Source organism: Desmodus rotundus, chromosome 6, assembly GCF_022682495.2.
Source record: "Desmodus rotundus isolate HL8 chromosome 6, HLdesRot8A.1, whole genome shotgun sequence".
Lineage (NCBI taxonomy): Eukaryota > Metazoa > Chordata > Mammalia > Chiroptera > Phyllostomidae > Desmodus > Desmodus rotundus.
Window position 1 is genome coordinate 50,928,712 of NC_071392.1, and position 22,097 is coordinate 50,950,808.

Here is a 22,097-nt window from a genome sequence, read left to right on the forward strand (position 1 = left end):
CCCGAAGAGTAGCCGCACATCTAGGACACACATAAAATAAGGCAGGATTTTCATACCGTTGATAATAAAGGGAGCAATTATGGTTCCACCAGAGTATAGAGATGAGGAGAAAATAGAGATGCACCCACAAGTCCCTCAGAAAAGTCTCACTGACTTTGGAGAAGAAGCAGTGCATGATTTGTCCGTCCCTGGAGAAAGTAGGTGAAGGAGAAGCCACATGATACTAGGTAACAAATGCGGGCTCTGAGTTTAGAGAGGCCTGGCTGAAATGACTCTTATGGACAGAATGGCGACCGTGAGAAGGTAACACAATCTCTCCCATCTGTAAACTGTGGACTACACCCACCTCCAGGGGCTCTGAGAGGGTTAATGGGATTGCCTGGTGCATAGCAGAAACTTACTGAGTCCCTATTCCATCTGTCTAACCTGTCTGCAGGGAAGTAGGATTAGAGATGATTGTCAGTGTGTGTGTGTGTGTGTGCATAATCAATTATTTTCTAAAGTCAAGCAACTAACAGCAGCTGTTCAGGACTTTCACGTACCAAACATTATTAACTCATCTATTTCACACACCTCCAGGAAATGAAGACTGTACTTCATTTTACACATGAGAAAGTTATGGCCCATAGAGTTCAAATAGTTTGTCTGAGGTCACCCAGACACCAATACTAGACCCAGGATTCAAATCCAGGCACTTCAGGTTCTGACGAGAGGGGCCAACCCTCCACCACACAGCCTCTTGGGTGTCAGAGCAGTTCTCCTGGGTTATTGTGAGGATCAGGAAACCTGAAGCTTGTGAAACACTGGTTTAGATCTGAGCACAGAGTGCCAATCATGGTAGATGTTACACGGTCACCACTGGAATTTCCAAAACCAAATGGGTATGAATATGATGACCTTTGAGAGAGAAGTAACCTGGCCACCTTCCTTTGGCTCTGCCCCCCGTCCCCTGGAACCTGTGCTCCATAGAAGGAATTATAACTACAGTCCCAGGGAAGGAAACACAAGCCCACTATTCACCATGATGACATTGCTGACTCAGATAGCTCATCTGCCATGTTCTTAAGAGAAAGAGAAAGTCTGGGACTTTCATTAGATGTATCCAACTAAAGCAAACAGACAAAAGCAGACTTTTGATTTAAAAAACATTTATTGTGGCTGTCCTAAAAAACCAAATGCAGAATACAAGTATCCGAAGTGACAGCTTCTGGGTGTGTGAAAACAGAAAGCTTCATGGCAGGTCTGTGGATAAAGAGCACTAAGGAACGGGACTAGGAGCTGCAAGCTGCCTGTACTCAGAAGGCATGATCATGTAGCTTGACTAAAGGAGCTGATTGAGATTATGGGAAGAGTGGTGCTAAAGGGCCCCCTTGGGTCCTGTACCTGAGTCATGGCTGAATTGGTTATTGTTACAGAGAGAAATTGTCTTTTGCCCAGTGGTTTGAAAACCACTATGCAATAATGACATGATAGTAAAATGCATGTGAACTGAAATAATCCAAACCCAGAAAGGAAGTCCAACTACATCCTCAGCAGACACATCCGGGGAAAAGAAATGAAGAAAAATCGATCCTTTTGTACCATCATCTGTTATGAACTCTTCCCATGGCCACAGACTGCTGTTCTCCTAAGCAGACAGAAGGAAATGATGGCAAAGTAGACCAGGCTCTTGAGGAGGAGGAGGAGGTAGGTGTAGTAGGCGGAGGTATTGGTGAGCTGCAACTGCAGTAAATCTAGGAGAAGTCATTGAATTAGTTTCATCTGCTCTTTCGAAAGGCTGGGAGATGTTAATTTGAGGGGTCATAATCATTTACTTTATGATCTACATTGAAGTAACACTGCCTCACCCCCAAACCCTGAAATGTACAAACATCTGCCACCACCACCAACAACAAGACAACTTAGAATGTGGCTTGAAGGTCAAGTCTCTTAGAACACTTCAAATATAAAAAACTAAAATTGCATTTTTAATGAGAGAGTCCAATGAGAAGAACGTATCTGTGGTAAATAACTTTTATCATATCTTCACCCCCACTATGTCTCCAATTAATAATAAAAGTTACTATCCTTCATTAACCACTAAGCAAACCCCAAACACTGTGAGAGTTTTTTATTAGAAACTTTCATCTTATATAATTTTTATAGTTACCTATGAAGTTATTACTTTAGTTCCAATTTTACAAAATGAGGACAGAGTGAGAAGAAATTTGCATTTATTCAGCACCAGAATGCAGATTTCAATCTCATCAACATGACTCCACAGAACATATTTTTAGTCCCCTATAATTGTGTATCTCCAAGTGCAATGAATAATACCCTGACATCTAAGGGTTAAGGGTTAATATAAATTGGATTACTGATTTAGAAGCATGTGAGTCATTGCCTGTGCATGTGCTATGCTTCCTACTAAGGGTACAGTCCTTGAACACACGATGGTGTTCACAGCAGGTGGCTGCGGGTTTTAGCAGAGGGCATTACGTTAACTGGAGGAAAGTGGTTAATCCAAGTGCTCTGAGACTTTAAGAAGCCACAGCTCTCTCACCTGGCTTTCCTGAGTATCCCACATTGTGGCTGTGACACTATAGGGCAATTGCACTTAATATCTTTTAAATTTCTCAAGAAATATGTGATGTCAAGAAATAACTGACAACAGTGTGGTGGGCTAGACTGCTACTCAATAAACCGCAAGGCCAAGTCCTTTCCTGTGGAAATGTCCCTTTGACCAGCTTTATCTCCATCGTGTCAGAACTCCAGAATCATTAGTACCTGGTGTGGAAAGGGACCTCAAGAAGTCATGTGCTCAGAATTCTTTTGTACTCACCAGGTAAGGTGTTAGCTGAGGTCCAGAGCCCCCTTTATACTGGAAATGGAGGAGAGCTCAGCAGAGCTAAAACCAATGCTTCTAGGTGCTTTCTTTGTACATATGTAGGGAGAAAAGGCCAGAAAATTGTACACATTCTATGCCAGCTAACTGAGATACCCTGTGCTGGACAATCCACATATGTGACCTTATCTCCGCAATAACTGGGTTTGCTGTAATTTTTCCTGGTTGGCAGGTGAGGAAAGTATTTCAGAAAATGTAAGTACCTGTACTCATGTCACTAAAAATTAAAAGAACTGGGGTTGAAGTTCTTTTACTGGGGAGCCAGGCACTGCCCCCACCCCCGCCCCCGCCATGCATCCAATGTGTCTCAGGGTCTTGGCTTTGGGCTTTCTGGCTCTGTGACTTGACTCTCAGAGGAAGAATAGAGAACTAGTAAATGTTTGAGCTCTTGATTCTGATGGCCTGGGTTAAAACCACAGATCTAGCTGCTTGGCTTGGTGTAAGGGATGTCATTTTATCTCATTGCTCTCATCTGTGAAATGGGAAAACATATTGTACACTCCACAGTATTAAGAAAATTGAACATGTCAGTCCAGGTTATTACTACTAGCAAGGACCAAAGACAAAAAAAATCTAAAAGTAACTTGATCACATGTTCCCTAGTCATTAGAAACAAAAGCCATATAAATGAATAAAGTCCAGTGTTGAAATAATCCCGAGCATCTCATGGCACCCTCTAATTACCATTATCTCATGCCAAAAGCCAGCATTCACTGTGTTAGGATGACTACTAGGAAAGGATCGTTTGGTTTAAAATAGCCCTCGGTCTATTCTGCAAACTCCAGCCATTCTCATTGTTGCATGTTAAGCCAGAGTAGTTCAAAACTTACGTTGATCAGGAGGGAAAAATGCGATAGCATTACATAAAGGCAAATATATGCAGAAACTTACCACTTTTATCTTTCAGACAACCGTCTATTGTAGGATTAATACCAGCAACCTCTACAAGAAATGAGAGGAACCATTACTGAATTTGTGATCGTTAGCATGTGCCTGTGTGTGTGTGGATGGACAGACACATAGATAATGAGAGATGATGACAGATAGATGGATAGATGATAGATAGAGATAGAATCTGCCCACAGAGAGGAGGGAGCCATTAAAAATATGAGTCCCACCATTCTAGGAAGAGATGCTCAGACTCCATGTAATTCAGTGAATCAAATTCATATATTGTATTTCTGCACATGAAGATGCTGTCCATGAAGGACACATTCTTTCTTTTTAATCATAACAGGAGTGGACTACACAAGACTTCCTGTTTCCTCCTGCATTCATTGCTCCTAGCACAGTGCCCACCACAAAGCAGCTGTTCAAAACTATTGGCTGAATGGAAAAAATAAACAGAAAAAGGAGCTGCTCTACAGGCTTCAGCACACACTGCTGACGTGAACAGTTGCTGCCCAAATGAAGTCATTTAATCCTAGAATCCATAACAGAATCTTACATATTTGAGAGTCTTATTTAGGAAAATTTCCCATTTAAGCCGTACCTTTCACACGCATGCATGTCCCCAGTGACCCCAGCTCACGCACATAATTTTCTGGAGCTGTGGTCTTTGTGGACATGACAACAATATTCATGAAAGCTAATGTCTGTTGAGTGATTATTACTGTGTGGCATAGTGTATCTTAAATGCTTCAGATGTGTTATCTCATTTAATCTTTCAGTAACACTGAAGTGAGGTATATTTTGGACTCCAATTTACAGACGAGAAAATGAGGTGCAGAGAGTACCCGTAACTTGCTGAGGGTCATACCAGTGATGGCAGAGCCAGCATTCAAAGGACCGCAGTGGGAGAGTACATGGAAGGGAACATGTGGAACGTACCCTGTACAACAACCCATAGAAATAGAAAATAATCTATAGACACAATATAATCCAAGATAGTGGACACTAAAATATCGTCTCTTCCAGATATCTTAATTATACTTAGTAAATGACTGTTTTATTTCAGAAACTCTGCATTTCAGTGAAATACTATCCAGGAATAAAAAGGCAAACCAAGTCACATCTATAGTTCTCTGACTATGCAAACCCTGAGGTGAGAGCTGTATTTATCTACAATGTTTTTTAAAAAGCAAATGTACATACAAAGAGAAAATTTCTTTAAGAGTTCATTGATTGTTGGATGGAGGAAAACAGTCGCAATGGTTGCTTTAGTTTATCCTTTTTCTACTCCGTGTGTTCTTGGCCATGTGGATGTAATTCCAGTACGCAATTCCACGCACTCACGACACCTGTTCTTGGTGTGCACTAAAGAAACGGGTGTGAGGCATATAGGCTCTGGGGTAAATCCCAAGATTGAAAATGTTAGTATAATCATGTTTATGTATGTTCATGTTAGTATCACCATGTTTAGGTGTTAAAATAGCCTCAAAAACTCACTTTACTATCTCTTAAAATTCTCTTTGTTTCCTTAGAATGACTTTATTCATTGAAAGATAAATAAAAAAATATCACTGCCATGTATTGCCCGATGGAAAAACAAGAAATGATCAGTTTTTCATAATAAAATCTGTGGGAATAACCCAATACTTTTTCCTAATCTGGTTGAAAATTTGAACCAATTAGATTTGTGTCTCTTCGGCATCATTTCATTGATTTGTGTTTCCATGTTATAGTTTTAGCTCTTGTCAAAAAACAACAACAACAACAAACTTCCAAGCAACAGCATTAGAAATTTGCCATAGAATGACATGAACAGAAATGCCTCGTTAGCTTTGTTGCCAAGTTTCAGAAATTAAGGGCCAAGTAAACACCTTATAAACCGGACCTTCTCTTCTTTAAGACAGTCACCTCTGATCACTAGAAAAATGAAAACACAATAGAACACTTGAGCCCAGTGATTATATTAAACTTGTTTTGCATATTTGCATGGTCTCTGTTTCTTAGCTGTAGAGATAGAAAAATTAGGGTTGTTCTGGCAATCTTTAGTTTTATAAAAATGTAAAAAAATACCAGCGTATGAATAAATACATCCATGTTATATTTCTAAAAGAAGCATTTTCACTGACATGATTTCATTTTCTCTTCAGCACAGCCCCAGGAGAAAGCCAAGGCCAGGGTTCAAACCTGATTTGATCATTGGGGAAACTCAGGACTGAGAAGGAAAAGCTTACTTCCGAAATTCTCACTGGTACACACAGCAAAGGTCTCAGCACGCCTTGTTATGGGCTTCTTCCCCACTGCTTAAAGGCCTTGTTAACCACCGGGAACTACACCAACTGACTCCTTCCTATGGGCACTCTGGGGCCTTTGGTCTGTTTTGTTAATACTCAGGGCTTTACCTTCTGAGTCTAGGGAGTTCCCAGACCACTGCTGGGGCTAGAACACATTCAGCACTCTGCCCACACTGTCTAAATATGTATGAAATCGGAATCAAAGGCCCTCCTTTGGGACAACATGCCTGAATCTTGAGTGGCCCTGAATGTTCAGGGAAAGAGGATGTTGCCTTCACTGTGTGCATCCTTCTCGGGACAGCAGTTCATCCTAGTGCATTCATCCACAGGCTTCCAGGCCTGGCTCACGCTATTACTGCAATACATGTGTGTTTCCAATGGCAAGAAATACGCTCATTATGCAGAACGGAAATCTGTTTCTATACATCAGCCTCACCCAATCTTTAATTATGAAATTTACCTACAGTGGTATATAAAATACAAACCTGAATACCCTAGGACCACACAAAAACTGCAGGGCTAACGTGTCTTTCTGACTCCCTCACAATGATACCACCTGTTACCTAACAATTCATTGATTATACTTTGAGTATAGCAACACTGAAGTGATTATGACTTTGTCTGCTGAGGATAAAATTCCTGAAAGATATATAATTGTTCTTATTTTCTGGTCAAGTAAGGTCATCAAAAATGGAATCTCCCTGGCTAGTGTGGCTCAGTGGATTCAGTGCCAGCCTGCAAACTGAAGGGTCGCTGGTTCTACTCCCATTCAGGGCACATGCCTGGGTGCAGTCCAGGTCCCCAGCTGGGAGCACACCAGAGGCAACTATACGCAGATTTGTCTCTCTCTTTCTCCCTCCCTTCCCCTCTCAAAAAATAAAGAAATAAACTATTTTTTAAGTGAAATCTCTTTTTGAGCATTTATTGTGTGATAAATTGCTAGGTGCTTTCATGCATGTTGCTTCATTTACACCACACAGCAACCCTAAAAATCATCATGTGACTTTAATATTTGGATGATAAATCTGAGGCTGAGAGGAGTAAAATTCTTTAATTCTTTACCTTTTAATGTTTCAAAGCCTATGCTGTGTTAATTCTGTGGGAAAATAACAGGATATTTTGCTACTATAAATTGTAGCAGTATTTAAGAATGATTTATATATACCTTTTTTATTAACACTTGACAGACACTTGGGGCAGTTGCTCTGGGAACAGAAGTGCTCTGGGAGGTTATATGTGTTTACACATACCTTTGTTTATTGAAGGGAAAAGAATCTCTTGATCAACTCCTCTTTTATTATTCTCGTGTTTGACGACGCATTTGTGTTCTTTGTCCATTGACTGTGCAGCCACGGTCAGCCAGCTGAATTTCATGTATGTGTCATTAGTCTTCATGGTATTTCCCTGCTGGGATGCCAGAACTGGATTGTCGTCCTTTTCCTTCCAATATACCTTAATAACATCGGGGAAAAATTTCTCAAGGAGACAAAGATATGTCCCAGCCTTATGAAGGTTGATTTCTGCAACTGAAGGAAGAAAAATCGTGGGCTTGGGAGCAATGTCTGATGAATCAAGGCTTCTCTCTGCGGGGTGAAACGGAATAGTAATTAAGAATTAGAGAAACACAAGATTTGTGGTATGGAGCAATCTGGCATATAGTAAAAGGAAGGAAAGCTGCCATTGAAGTAGTGCTTATAATGGCTTTTTATCCATGATATATTGTGATGTATTTAATATTGTTCTTATTTTCAGAGGGGAAAAGAGGGTATATAACTCTCCCAAAGCCATAGCTATTACACGGCACAGGCTGAATTACATCTTGACCTTTGTTCCTTTTCCACATGCTAAAATGGGGTGTGACTTTTAACAGCCCCAACACTTCTGAACTTATTAATTTGTTTTAATGTGTTTGATACAATCATAGATGGAGAGTGGGTGATGGGAATATGGGAAAGGACCTGGAGGTAATTTAGATTATCTCTCTTCAGATGAGAATATTTAGTGGCTTATAAAGTGCAAGAAAAAAAACAACACAGAGGCAGTATGGTGATTGCCAGAGGGAAAGGGGGTGGGGGCGGTAGAAGAGGGTCAAGGATGGTTTAGTGGTGATGGAAGGAGACTTGAGTTTGGGTGGTGAACATATGATACAATATACAGATGAAGTATTATAGGACTGTACACCTGAAACCTGTATAGTTTTATTGACCAGTATCACCCCAATAAGTTCAAGAAAATTAAAAAATAAGAAGTACTTATCTCTCCCCGGGAATATTGTAATGTAAGCTCTCTTTGGCCGCACATTCTCGTGTCCTGTAACTCAGGAGAGGAAGTTACAGAGAGGAATGGAGAGTGGAAACTCACTCTCCATTCAACTCATTCTGGAATGCAACATATTATCTTTTTTCCATAAAAATAAATGCCTGGGGGAAATTTTTTATTTTTTCTAAGCAATACATCATCACTTGTTTTAATGAGAATCTACTTCAAGTTATTCTTTTAGCTTCAAATACGACCCCATGTCCAGCTCTGAAGTAACAGAGTTCCTAATTGATTTCTAATTCTGTATAACATCTTATATTTTCATCTGAACCACTCCAAAATTTTTGGGACAATGCTTAAAACTGCACCTCCAAATTATTTATGACTCCTTGAATTTAGAAGCAATATAGTAATATTTTCAAAACTGCTATTAACCTTTTTATTGATTATTTTCAGAAACACTTATATTAATCTAAGGTGTGAATGCCCTTAACAGAATTTAATTTGGCTTTAAAAAGGTTCACCAAAAGCGTGTTTTATTTTGGAATTTTATTTGAAGATTAAACATGACTATTATACCATACTTTAAATGCACCATATATTGGCCCTGTGTGTCTCCCCTAAAATTTATATCTACCTTATCTGGCTGCTGAGCTAATTTTAGAGCTCGATCATTTTCTTTATTTTTATCTGCTGAATAAAACACATACACAATTGGAGCAATGTGAAAACTTGTGGTTCTAAAGTTTTTCACAGATATAATGTAAAATACAAAATGAAACATCATATATACAAAGGCATGTCCCATGAATGCTGGAATGTTACCTGCTTATACATTTATTATTAATCTAACATTTGAAATTATAAATATTAGAACCCTTTCCACTTTGACTCTAATTAAAACACAAATTCCTTACTATATTGTCTTTGGGCTAAGTTGGAGTTAGTTTAACAATTCAATGGGTAATTTTTTAAGAAAAAAAGAATTTGATTTCTCATTTGAGAAGAAAAGGAAAAAAATTCTTGAGTATTTCTGCCTGTGGAGCAAAGCTCCTGATTTTTATAGTAAATCAGAATGCAAACAATGTTGAGTTTTCTTTTATTGTGTTGAAAACATAATTAAGTCATAATGTGCTTATTTTAATTTTATACATCTTGCTTTTAGTGCAATAGCATTTTATTGATTATAGTAGTAAGATTTGTATATTTCTCCAACTATATACTTTGTTTTTATTTTAAAAGCTTACTATGTAAATAATATTAATTTTAATTGTGCATTATATTTATGCAATTTTAGTCTCTAGTCAATATATTAAAAAATAACTTTTCTTCATAGTAATACTTCCGATTCATTATACTAAAGAAACTGAAAATCAAATGACAAACTTGTAATGTTTCTGTGTGGTAGCACAGTATTCTCATTGCCTGTCCCTTTTCCTTCGCTAGATTCTTTGTGTGTCATTCTTTTCCAGATAAAATGAGTCTTGAACTTCCATACCTTTCTCCAGGCAATAGTTAACTGGGCATTAAGAGTGTGCTTGGTTATACACGGTTATCACTTATATCTGGGTAAGTATATTGCATGTTTTCTGCTTAAATATTTTTTAACTCATTAAAAGTGTTTTTATGGTCAAATCCTGTTCATGATGCATAAATTAGAAACAAGATAAAAATTAAATAAGCTTTCTAATACATTTCTATAAAGTCATTTGTATAATGAAATAGTACACCTGAGTTAAACTGCCTGAGCTGTTTATATTTATTCGGATGCAGCACCTAGAATTCTATTTAAATTCACCAAATTTCACATAAATGTCAACTACATTTTCAATAAAAATTATGATATTTCAAACCTACATATTAATATTTTCCTCATTTTTTCTTGTCAATATCCTTTATCAAATAAGTAGTTATAGCTATTTTGTTTATGTATGAATTTCAGTTATGACATGTCTAACTATATTTAATTGACTTTACATATTGACCATTTTCTGTATGATCTTAAGCTTTTTTAAATCAATATTAGCATAAAGCTCAAACTTATTGACTATGATATTTGAGACCAATAAATGTTGGTGTTAGAAATAATATCATTTAAAAGATTAAGATTTAAAGCACATAAGCCAGCAATAAAAATTAAAAACAAACACACGTTAATAGCCTCTTTTTTTTTGCCAAGGGTAAGAACAGTGGTGGTAAAGAGAAACCAATACCTCCAGACTCATTTTTTCATGAGTAGTTAGAAGTACAGCTGAATTCTCTGGGGAATTTCTACTCTGTTAATGTTATTGGATGCAAACAACTCTTGATACTGGATACAATTCTCCTTTACATTTCAGTTGAGGGAACAGACTGTGTACTACATTCACACCATCTCAGTCAATTCTCATACAACCCCTCTGGATGCACACTTACCCCATTTTATGAATTAAGAAACTGAGGCCACAGAATAGTTGCCCAATTTCATGTAAGCAGTAAGTAGTGGGGTCAGAGCTCCATGTGATCCTGACTCCAAAGCCCGGGCTCTTTCACAACATCATTCCACCATCAGAAATGGAAATGTGTCAACTCACAAAACTGACCTATGTCTGGGCCAAATGCTTCCATGATAGTTGCATACGTTATTTAGGAGCATTTTGTACAAGTCCATGTGTACACAAAAGCCAAACCCTGCTACGATAACTGCACACAGTTGTCTATGTGTGCCTGTTAGGGTTTGTGTTACAATCTCTCCTACAATTTCTACATCTAATCCCCATCACATTCCTGTGTTATCTAAATACTCTTACTGTTATTCCAATTTAACTGTTTCTTGCCTTCCCTCTACTATTTTGAAAAATTGCATTCTTCTGGTACCTACCTGTGATGACAAGTTTTGTTCCAACACCGAAGAGTTTTCTACCATACTTCCACAGTGATTCAACCAGTATCAAAAACTTTAGACTAATTTAGCTTCTCGGAGTTTTTCAGATTCTAGTGGAACTATGATGGTTTGCAAATCAAGGGATCAGTGCTCGGCTTCTGGTTCATTTTGTAACAAGTTCTGTGACTGAGCTAATAAAAAATTAATGTTTTTGGTGCTTTATTTATCTGAAAACAATGATTTGAGTGTAAATCACAACATCACTACAAGTGAGACCAAAATGAAACATTTGAAAAGCAATTTGATTAAAAATACTATGGAAATAAGAGATTATAATAATTATTAGCCATTTGGTTGTGTGGCTTTGTGCTCCATCCTGACCTTTTAATCTCAGGGGACCAAACCTTGACCTTACTAATAGGAATTCAGTACTTTGGGATTGTAGCTTAATCCTTGGCAATGCATTCTACTTTGCTCTAGTATGTCTGAAATTCTCAAAGCCATCACCACAGGAAAGATGCCTTTCACACAATTTTTTGACACGCAATCATTTGTCTTATCTACATTTCCAGTGTTAAAAATAATTAAAGAGACCATTGGCTAAAGTTTAATAGTATGTAGTCAGTACACACAGCTGCTTCACTTGTGTTGTCCAAAACAAAGAGCTCTTTCCCCAGTCAACAAACAGCACAATCAATTTGCATTCCAAGCTTTCACCAGAAATTTCAGCCTCAAACTGACATCTGTCCAGCTCACGCTGAAAGTTCAGCTTGAAGCTCCTGGCAGAGGCCTTCAAGCCAGACTGACAAGAGAAATGGCAGGACACCTGTCCTCAAATTTTCCTATTGTCCCATTAGATCGACAAATGTTACCTGCCTCATGCTATCTGCTGAAGGTCACCATCAATGACATCAAATGCTATAATGCCCATAGCATTGACACAATGACAATGGAAAATGGGTTTGATTAAAGACCATTTCTTCCATTTTATACAATGGATGTTGAAGGCAATATTCTACTTTCCTCCTAATGGACTCATGCATTGAAATCATTTTCTAATTATATAGTAAAAAAAAACTGTTTGAAAATATAGAATGCTTCATCTTATCAATTAATAAAATGTATGTACTCCACTACAGATTTTGCTACATTTTTTAAGTTCACATTTGAAAAATTGAGAAAAACAACAGGCATAATCTCCTATCTTTGCGTGTAAAATTTTACCCCATGCTTCATGCTGGATAACTAATTACAGTCCTCTTTTCTTCTGCTTTCTGTAGTGCTTTTGATCTTCTATTCTTATTTCATGGTCTGACTGCAACTTTCTTTTTTCCTTCTAATTTTATTGTTGTTCAAGCACAGTTCTCTGCCTTCCCCCCCACCCCAGCCTAACCCCCAGCCCTCCCCGCCTCCCTCCCGTTTCCACCCCCCTGCTCCCTGTTATTGCCCATGTGTCCTTTATAATTGTTCCTACAAACCCTTCACCCTTTTCCCCTGAAATTCCCTCCCCTCTCCCCTCTGGGCACTGTCAGCCTGTTCTCAATTTCAGTGTCTTTGGTTATATTTTGCTTGTTTGTTTGTTTTGTTGATAAGGGTTACTTTGATTTAGGTCTTCTTAAATAGATTTTAGAAAAAGGCAATTTCAATAAATGACAAATAGTTTGTTTCCTTTTCTGCCATGGGGTCGATAGTTTAATAAGTTCTACCTCAAAGATGACATGAGGGATGAGAGGACATGTTTGTAAATCCTAGCTCTGTGATGCAGATGCAAAACGTGTGGAATTTAAACAGACTGAATGTGGCAGAACATAAGGTGAGGCTCTCTTTCCCAGAATTATCCCTCACAAAGCAGGAGCTGCCTTATATTTCAGATCTTGTGCAAACTCTCATAGTGAAAGATGTTCTTCCAATACTGTGCTCTGATTTAAAAAAATACTACTTAGACAAGATATCAAACTAAATCAATTTTTTAAAATTTATTTTAAAAACTTAATACTAGTTGTAGAGCTAGCATTGATTGATAATAAACAATAAAGAAATTTAACACGGATTTGATATATTGCCAGAGACTAAAGCCTCTACAGTTAGTTTATGTTTACATTACACCAGTATAGAATAACAGAATAAGTGAAAAAAGTGCTTTTCTTTCATTTTGTAAATAGTAATTGTTTTTTCAGATTAAATTTCCAATGACATCATTACACAGGGATCCCAAAACACTCAATAACTTAGAAATTGCTCAAAAGTAGATGTTTTACATGCATGAGAAGAGTCTGAATAAAATTTTTAATGAAATATGAAGGCAAAAAACCCCACCTGATATTTGTATTGATATAATTTGTATTGATATTTCTCACTTGATATTTGTTATGATGTAATTATTAACTTTGTAGCTATAATCTGATTAAGAAACTAAATGTTACAATTGGATATTTGACTTTAATCTATGAGAGTAAATTTATATATGCAAATTGCAACCCCTCTTTTTTAATTCTAGAATATTTCTACTGAAAAATGAATGATTACCTTACATTTGAGATAATGTTTATCATATTGTAATCACTTTTAGAAGCATGGAACAATTAGTCTTGGAAATTGAAAGCATTTTGCAGATGCTGACCATGTGTTCTAAAGCGACCTGCAGACTGAATGAAATTAGTGTGTTTAGCTGTACTCCTGATTTCATAAAGAACTCCAGTTGGTGTTAATCTGAATTCTGGAGAATTGACATTTTTTATCACTGACCATGTCCCAACATTTGTGGTAGGTAATTTCCATATTTAATTTCATTTAATCCTCACAACATCCACTTCAGTTCGTTGTTGCATATATAGAATGAGTGGACAGAAATATATCAAAATAGTACAAGTGATGTGTCAATATTAAATCTTAGTTTATATTTTATTTAAACATTTTAATCATTTTTAAAATATTCAAAATATTTTAATAATTTAAAATATTTGACATACAATTTTATATTAGTCTCAGGTGTACAACATAGTTATTGGACATTTATATAACCAACAAAGTGATCACCCTGATAAATCTGGTACCCACCTGACACCATACATAAGTACTGCAATATTATTGACTATATTCCCCATGCTGTACTTCAATTCACATCCTCATGAAAACTTGTAAAGAATTTTCTTATCTTTTTTTATTGTTGTTCAAGTATAGTTATTTCCATGTTCCCCTCACTACTCCTCCCCCGTTCCCAACCATTTCTGCCTCCCACCCTTGATCTTTCCCCCCTTTGCCTTTGTCCATGTGTCCTTTATACATGTTCCTTGACAACCCTTCCCCTAATATCCTGTTATGCCCTCCATCCTCCCCTTCCCCTCTGGTTACTGTCAGTTTGTTCTTTATTTCAATATCTCTGGTTATATATTGCTTGCTTGTTTGTTGTGTTGATTAGGTTCCACTTATAAATGAGATCAAGAGCCAAACAGAGGATAGCCCTGGAAGCAAGATTTCAACAGACTCAAAAGAAAAATGTTTTCTTTTTCTTACGTAGTTTTTGTATTTTCCAATTTTTTGCATGATAGGCATGTACTATGTTTATAATCTTAATAAAGCAAAAAACACTGACTCAAAACTCATTTGCTGAAGAATGATTTTATATAAACTGATAGATCCGGAATCAAAGTCTGCAAATTGCCCTGCCTCACACTCCCCCAAAAGCATTGTTCAGGACCCTCTAGAATTATGTCTGTCACCACTATTTAATTTGAGTGCCACAATTTACGCTGAATATGTCGAAAGTTGGAAGAAAGAGGATCAGAAAAAGTTGCTTTTCAATCTCATATGATCACAACCATTAAGAAAACCAAATATATCATTTCTTTTTTTCAATGCTTTATTAACTTTGTGAAAATTCTTTGAAAAGTCTTTGAAAAATCTTCATTTGAATGAATCTGGTAGGCTAGAACATGCTTATGAAATGTACTCCCTCATTGAGGCAGGCAAGATTTCATTTTTAAGGCTAATGAAAAATGAACAAATTGCTGGACTGTACTTAGAATAAAACAAATCTAGTTTATGACATTCTTAACACAGTTAAATATTTTAATATTAATTGTCCTCTGATCAAATGACAAATGTAGCATTTTTTTCCAATTTTTCTCATTGCTTATTTTTGAATCAAATAAATAAATTATATGTGTCTTTAAAACCCTTTTAACATAAATATATCAAATGGACTGAACATCTCTATGACAGGTTCCCAGAGCTGCTCTAACTAGTTAATTCCTTATTAATGTTGCCCATGCTAGGTCAGGAGAAAACTGCCCCCCTTAACCTGCATGGAGTCATTCGCCTCTCTGGAGATCACCATGATATGTAATGAAACTGGGACTGAGCCCAACAATTCTCAGCCCACACCAGCACCCAGTCTGCAGCACCTGCATTACCTGCTTCCCCTCCCTACCTTAGCTGAAGAACTGACAGGAAATTTACCTATAACAATGAGCTGTGTGCCAGGACCAAATACTTTGATTCTCCTGACTCTATTTGCCCACTACCTGAACGCCTTTATAGAAACATCCCTTTATACCTGTTATAAACATATAAAAATTGACCCCATGACATTAAACAAAGATGAAGCTCAAGAAAACGCACATCAGATGTAAATGCAGTCCAGAACTAAAGAACTGGCCCTTCTCTGCCTGGGAACCTTGGGTTATGTCCTTTTATCTTTTCTCACCATTTTTCCTGAATCTTCTACCTCTCCTCCCTTAAAGAGTTTTCACGTGTAATTAGTTTTTGCCTAGAGTATAATTTAGAGTTAATATTTCTTAAATTTTCAAAGAGAAACAACAATAGAAATAATATATTGGAGTATTTAATAGATGTATTTCAATATGTTTTACAGGTATTTGTTATTTATCAATATTAAGAGGTGGGTATCTGGATTGATTTTAAAGTAACTTCTTTCTAGAATCCATTTCACACTGATAGACCAGATGAGTTGTTACAGAGTGTAAATTCTTAGTGATCATCTATTGAGCTATTTCTTGCTGAAAGACTTCTCCTTTGGCCTTCTTACCCTTACAGTTTCCAGGGCATTTACTACACCTGCCGTGCTGCTTATCAGCTGCTGTTGCTCGGTTTGGTATTTCTGCAGCTGTCCCTTCCTGAGTGGGAAGGCAGCACTGACTTATGCAATTTAGTTTGTAACGCAATTTAGTTCAACTGATTTAGTTCTTTTACCAGCTACAATATTTCTAGTAAATTTGATGCCAATAGAGACAGAAAATTGAGTGGAATGATGTCAAAATGACTTGTCATTTTATAGAAATACACTCAGAATCATATTTAAAGTATTTAATAAATGCATATTCAACATGACTTACTTGATCTTTTTTGGGAGGAGAGAGGGTTTGCCATAATTAAAAGCAGAAGCATAGTTTTCACACAAGAATAGTAATTAAAATATGAGCTATTACTAATTAAGTAGTCAATTAAAGAGTCTATTTCAACAGTCATACTATAGAAGAATAAACATTCAAAATTAAAAAATAACAACATTTCTAATATCATGTAATGGTTCCAACCATGCACTTTGAAACAGACAAGTCTCTATTGAATCCTAAACTTTGCCATAGAAACTTGTCATGTGACCTGAGGCAATTAACCAAAATTCTCTAAGCCTCAGTTTTCTTATCTATGGAATGGGAATAAAACAATCCCTCCACAGGGCTACTGAGGAATTAGATAAGGCAATAAAACTATTTAACATGGTGCCCGGCCTTCAGTAAATACTGGCTAATATCATTCTCTTTAATGATATAGTCTGGGGCCATTTTATTAAATTCTTTCATAAAACACAATATATGTATTTTGTAAGCAATGATTGCCACATAAATTAAGAAAGGAAACAACTAATGAACCTAAGACCTTCTGCATCTGTGGTAGCCGCAGGCGATAGAACATGGGGCCCAATCAAGCCAGAGTCTAGAATACTTAGACGCTAGACTAGAAGCTTTTTGGGACTATGTTTTCTTCATTCCTTTAGCTCCAGCATTTAGCACAGAAACTGCCTCCTCTGAATGTTTGTTAACACAATGAATAAACAAATGAGGATATAAAGCAATGCAAACTCTTCATATATTGTGGAGCTGAAATGGTTTACTGGACTGATAATTCCGTTAAACTGGTCCATCTTTAGGCAATATAATAAGACTAGTGGTAGCATACATTAGGGTGTTCTTTACTCATTCACTGTAAGAATTAAGTTTTTGCATGGCTGCTAGGGATGAGGTAAAAAGCAAATAATTTATCAAATTATTGAGAGAATGAAGCACTATGTTTTATCTCAAAATATAGAGAAGAGATCATTAATAAAAGTGTCTCTCAATTAAAAGACTGCCTACAAGAAAAATATCTTAAACATATGACCTATACCAATGGTTTACAGACATGGTACTCAACATACTTTAATTCCTAGCCCAAGTCTACCCTTCTTTGTGTATTGTATTCTATGAAAAGAATTCCAATAAGCTGACAAGCAGAGAAGGAAATAAACCATTTACAAAGTAGTTTTGTTTCGATATACAGTGACCAGTAGCTGCAAAATTGCTGTTCATATGCTGAGGCTGAGAATGTGGCAGTCAGAGCAGGGTGACCCTAAATTGTTTTTATCTAAATAGCATCTACCAGTTTTGCAAAAACAGAAAAAAAGTTACTTACCATGTGGGATTACTATGAGCTTAGTTCCTTCTGCAAATATCTTGATCCAGCCTGAGCGATCACACTGGTTACAACTCCTACAAAAATCTCACCATTCTCCTAAGCTTCATGTTCTGACCAGCACTGGGGGGGAAAAAAAAAAGGCCGTTAGATCTTCTGGGTTCCTTTGGAAGCCTTTAAATGTAGGTTTTGTGGCATCTGATATTTTATGTTTTTCTCATATAAATTGACCCAGATACCTGTTTTCTATCAAGGCCATAATTATTGAAAATAAATGACAGAAAATGAAAAGAATAAAAGCAGGAAAAGAAGAGATCAAGCCCAACTGGTCAACCACAGCTTTTCTAAATTACCAGGAAATGCATTCAGAGAATTAAGACTTTTTTACTTCCAGCTGTTCAATTGTGTGAACCTTCTCAGAGATTGCATCCCTTCCTTCTGTTCTCACAATCATCAGGGCTGCTCCTTTAGCAGTTTGGGAATGAGATTCTGAAGTGAGGAAACTCTCCACTAACTGAAAAAGCAAATTTGCCAACACAAATATACTTGATAAGTGTGAATAAATTTCATTTTTAATAAAGCCGCATTTATCATTTGATATTGTGATAATTTACCAGGAGATTCAAAATGAGAAAATTATTTCTTGATGACATTACTATTCCTGGAATAAAGAAGAAATATGTAGAATTCTATCTCTTGTGAAATAACAGATGTCTTATTTAAACTAAAATTTAAAAACAAAATCCAGTTCTACGATATGCTCAGAGAAGAATCCTCTTGGAAGTTGTTCTGCAATCTTGTGCCTCTTATCTCGGATCAGGGGAAAACAAATGGAGAGAAGCTGCTGAGTGCTCCTGGGCATACAGATGATTTGTCCATCTTCCAGGACCCAGAGAGGGCAGGCCCTGGTGACTCCCATGTGCACATCAGATCCAGGTCCAGACCTGGGTCCCATGAGCAAACTTTGTCTCTGTCCCTGAGAATGAAGCCGTGACGTGCTCCTGGTGGGAAACTGCATTCACAGCACAATCTGAACCCAACACAATGGGAGAGGATATGGGAGTTGGGTAAAAATTATGTTTTTTTTTTTTTTTTTAATTTTTTTTTTTAACATTTTTTTTTATTGTTATTTAATTACAGTTGTATGCCTTTTCTCCCCATCCCTTCACCCCACCCCAGGTGAACCCACTTCCCTCCCCCCTCTCCACCCTCCCCCTTGGATTTGTTCATGTGTCCTTTATAGTAGTTCCTGTAATCCCCTCTACCCACTGTCCCCGCCCCCACCCCCCACCCCCGCCCTTGCTATTGTTACATTGTTCTTAACTTCAATGTCTCTGGTTATATTTTGTTTGCTTTTTCCTTCTATTGCTTATGTTCCAGTTAAAGGTGAGATCATATGGTATTTGTCCCTCACTTTTAAAGGTTATTTTTTAACTGAACATTTCAAGTTATTATTACTTAGAGCTATCAAATATCTTTTGCACCTATTGTATATGTAAATAATACCCACCCAATTTCTTTCTAATAATTTGTCCTCTTTATTTCTGTATTCCAAGACCATAGCAAAATTATCTGGAGCTTTAAGAGTTGTCTGTATTTCATGATCCATGATGAATTTAAATGATAAAATGCAAGAGAGTAAGTAAGGAGTAAATTTAACAAAATCTTTTATTAAATTTACAAGAAAACATGAGAACTATGTGAAGAAAACAGTATAAGATTTTACTAATGGGTCTAAAAGAAAACCCCAAAAAATGATAGATATACAATACTCATAAAGAAAAACTTCAAAATAAAAATTATGCCAATCCTTCCTAAATTCCAATATAAAATTAACTGTAATTACAATCAGAATTACATTTTATATTTTGTTTATGATGTAGAGTTGGGGTGGGCAAGATAATTTGATTTTAAATGCTATTGTGGACAATAAATATGAAATAATTAAAAAATAATTTTTGTAAAGTATTAGTGAATAGACATTGGGCACTTACTACAAAGCCACTGATATAACATGATAGTGGTGTAGAATATGAAACAAAGTAAAACAGAAATTCTCTACAAAATGTTCCAAGTATATGTTGATATTAAAATATGATATAGAATATTAAAATTGTATGGATATGATAGATTATTTAAAATCTGACTTTGCACTATTGATAATCTGCTATAAAAATGAAAATAGCTCTCTACCTCATATCATATAAAATAGCTTCCAAGTAGATTAGCATTTAAATTAGAAAGTACCTGGAGACATGACCTGGAAAGAACAAGTAGGGGACTCTTTGTATCCATTGTTAGAGGAGTTTTCCATAGAAAGTGGATAGGAGATACTTTTACTTTATAGTTAACTTTTAAGAAAGAGGAATTTAATGGGAGTGAGGTAGGTGGGAGCAGAGCCCGCTTCCCCCTGTGCCCAGCTGGAACACCCAGTCGATCTTCTGAGGAACAGTGTGAACAGCCAGTGGAATCTCTACTTATATGAAGTTTGGAGGCCAAAAATTGCAGAGGGCATTGTAAACAGACAGTGAGGAGATTGCACTGGGATGGTAAGGTCCCTGGGATCTGTGCAGGGACCTAGGCTGCTGTAGCCCCCAGACCGGTGCCAGCCACTGTGGTCGGTAGTGGCCACAGGATCTTTGGAGGAAAGCCAGATCAGCAGATGCGTCCTCTACCAAAGCTTGAAAGACAGCAGGGCACCGGGAGAGACCTGGATGCTTGAAGTCGCTGGGGGAGTGAAGATGAATTGGGAGACACACAGAGGTGGTGTTCACCTGCTGGGACTGCAGTCTCCAGCTAGGTCATTACCAGAGAAACTGGGGAGCTGGGAGACACCTGGAGAAGGCAGAAGAATTAGGCCGTGTAGGACCCTGACCTGGATAGTCTCTAGTCTGGTTAGAAAGTTGGGCTGTGTGCAAAGCCAGGCACTTGTTAAGAATGGCAGACTTAAACAAGAAAATTTTACTCAGAAAAAGGCTCTCAGCTGCTATTTAAGGAACTCTGGCACAGCGGCTGGCTAGCAAAGAGGAGGGAGGAGGAGCACTGCAGGAACAGTTCAGAGGAGCTCAGCAAGGCTCAGGGAGTTAGCAGTCCCCAGAGAGACTTAATTTAGTGGGGGAACTGAACTGCCCTGAAGATACTTTGAGAGTGTGCAGCACCCAGGCCAGCAAAGAGGGGGGAGGGGGGGTCCGAGTTGCTTCTCATCAGTGAAACTCATGGGCAGCACAACTGGTGGATTAAAGACACTGGCTTGATGCAGATGGACAGTGGGGGCCCAGGAATGTACAGAGGACATGGGCTGGAGTCTGGGCAACAGCGAATATTATGGCCCAGACCTGGCCCCCATCCTCTCACAGAAAGGGAGAAAAGCAAAGCCCAGCCTCTCTCTGCCTGGTCATCCAGGAAGACCAACAGAACTCGCTTGGTGGATTTAAAGTCAGCAGGAGGCTTTTCTTTTTTCCTTCTTCCCCCCCACCACCCCCACACCCCCCATCCCCAGCTCCTGCCCAGTGCGAAACAATAAGAGCTGCAGCAGTGAAAGTGACAGAGACAGACCCAGAGAGGGAGCATAAGGCTAACCCTGACAACTGAGAAACGGAGACAAATTTCACTCTGCTATCCTATAGAACTCGCATTTTATTGTTTATTTGTATTATTTTTTTATTATTTTTACTTCTTTATTTTATCAGTATTTTTGATTTCTCTTCTTTCTGTTTAGTTTTCTTCATTTTATTTGTTTATTTAGTTGCATTGTTTGACTGGTTTTCCTTGTTTTCTCTTTCAAATTGTATTTTAATTTTCCTTCCTTCACTTCACTTGTGTTCCCATAACACACTACTCTTGGTCATGTACTTTCTATTCTTGTTATTCAGATCATATATTTCTTGTCATATTATTGTTGTTCCAGTATTATTGTAAATAATTGTTGTTCCATATCATTGTAAATACTACACAGCACCCCTCCCTGGTCTTAGCCCATTTCACTGTCTTCCGGAACTTTATCGCTGTTGTGGTTAACTCTATTCTCTCATACACTATGCCTATTTTCTATCCTTTGCTCTCACTATATCTCATAATCTGACCTCCCACAAGCACTCTGTTTTCTGGATTCAGCTCACAATCCTTCTCTCTCTAACAAGAGTCTTATCTCTTTTTCACCTTTTGTAAAAAGTGGTAAGTTGGGTGAAATATCACAGTTAACACTGTACATATCCAGAGG

The 22,097-nt window shown here is 37.4% G+C and overlaps 3 protein-coding genes across 6 annotated transcripts in view; 1 reads left to right on the forward strand and 2 right to left on the reverse strand.

The window, feature by feature from the left end:
- STARD3NL (STARD3 N-terminal like) overlaps positions 1-22,097 on the forward strand; it is a 151,000-nt gene that overhangs the window by 69,697 nt on the left and 59,206 nt on the right. The gene's annotated exons all lie outside the window — the stretch shown is intronic.
- Positions 1,157-7,461, reverse strand: LOC123479409 (T cell receptor gamma constant 1). Its single transcript, XM_053926485.2, has 3 exons — positions 7,317-7,461; positions 3,776-3,826; positions 1,157-1,733 (listed from the first exon to the last, which is right to left on the reverse strand). The coding sequence occupies exons 1-3, from the start codon at positions 7,459-7,461 to the stop codon at positions 1,591-1,593; spliced, it is 339 nt and encodes a 112-aa protein (XP_053782460.2). The 3' UTR covers positions 1,157-1,590.
- Positions 7,458-18,169, reverse strand: LOC139440979 (T-cell receptor gamma alternate reading frame protein-like). 2 transcript variants are annotated; one of them, XM_071221689.1, is made up of 3 exons: positions 18,118-18,169; positions 17,879-18,001; positions 7,458-7,649 (listed from the first exon to the last, which is right to left on the reverse strand). In XM_071221689.1, exons 2-3 carry the CDS (start codon positions 17,879-17,881, stop codon positions 7,458-7,460), a joined length of 195 nt encoding a protein of 64 aa, XP_071077790.1. In that variant the 5' UTR covers positions 17,882-18,001; positions 18,118-18,169. The 2 variants fall into 2 exon arrangements, with proteins under 2 accessions (XP_071077790.1, XP_071077789.1); XM_071221688.1 differs by lacking the exons at positions 17,879-18,001; positions 18,118-18,169 and adding an exon at positions 11,186-11,323.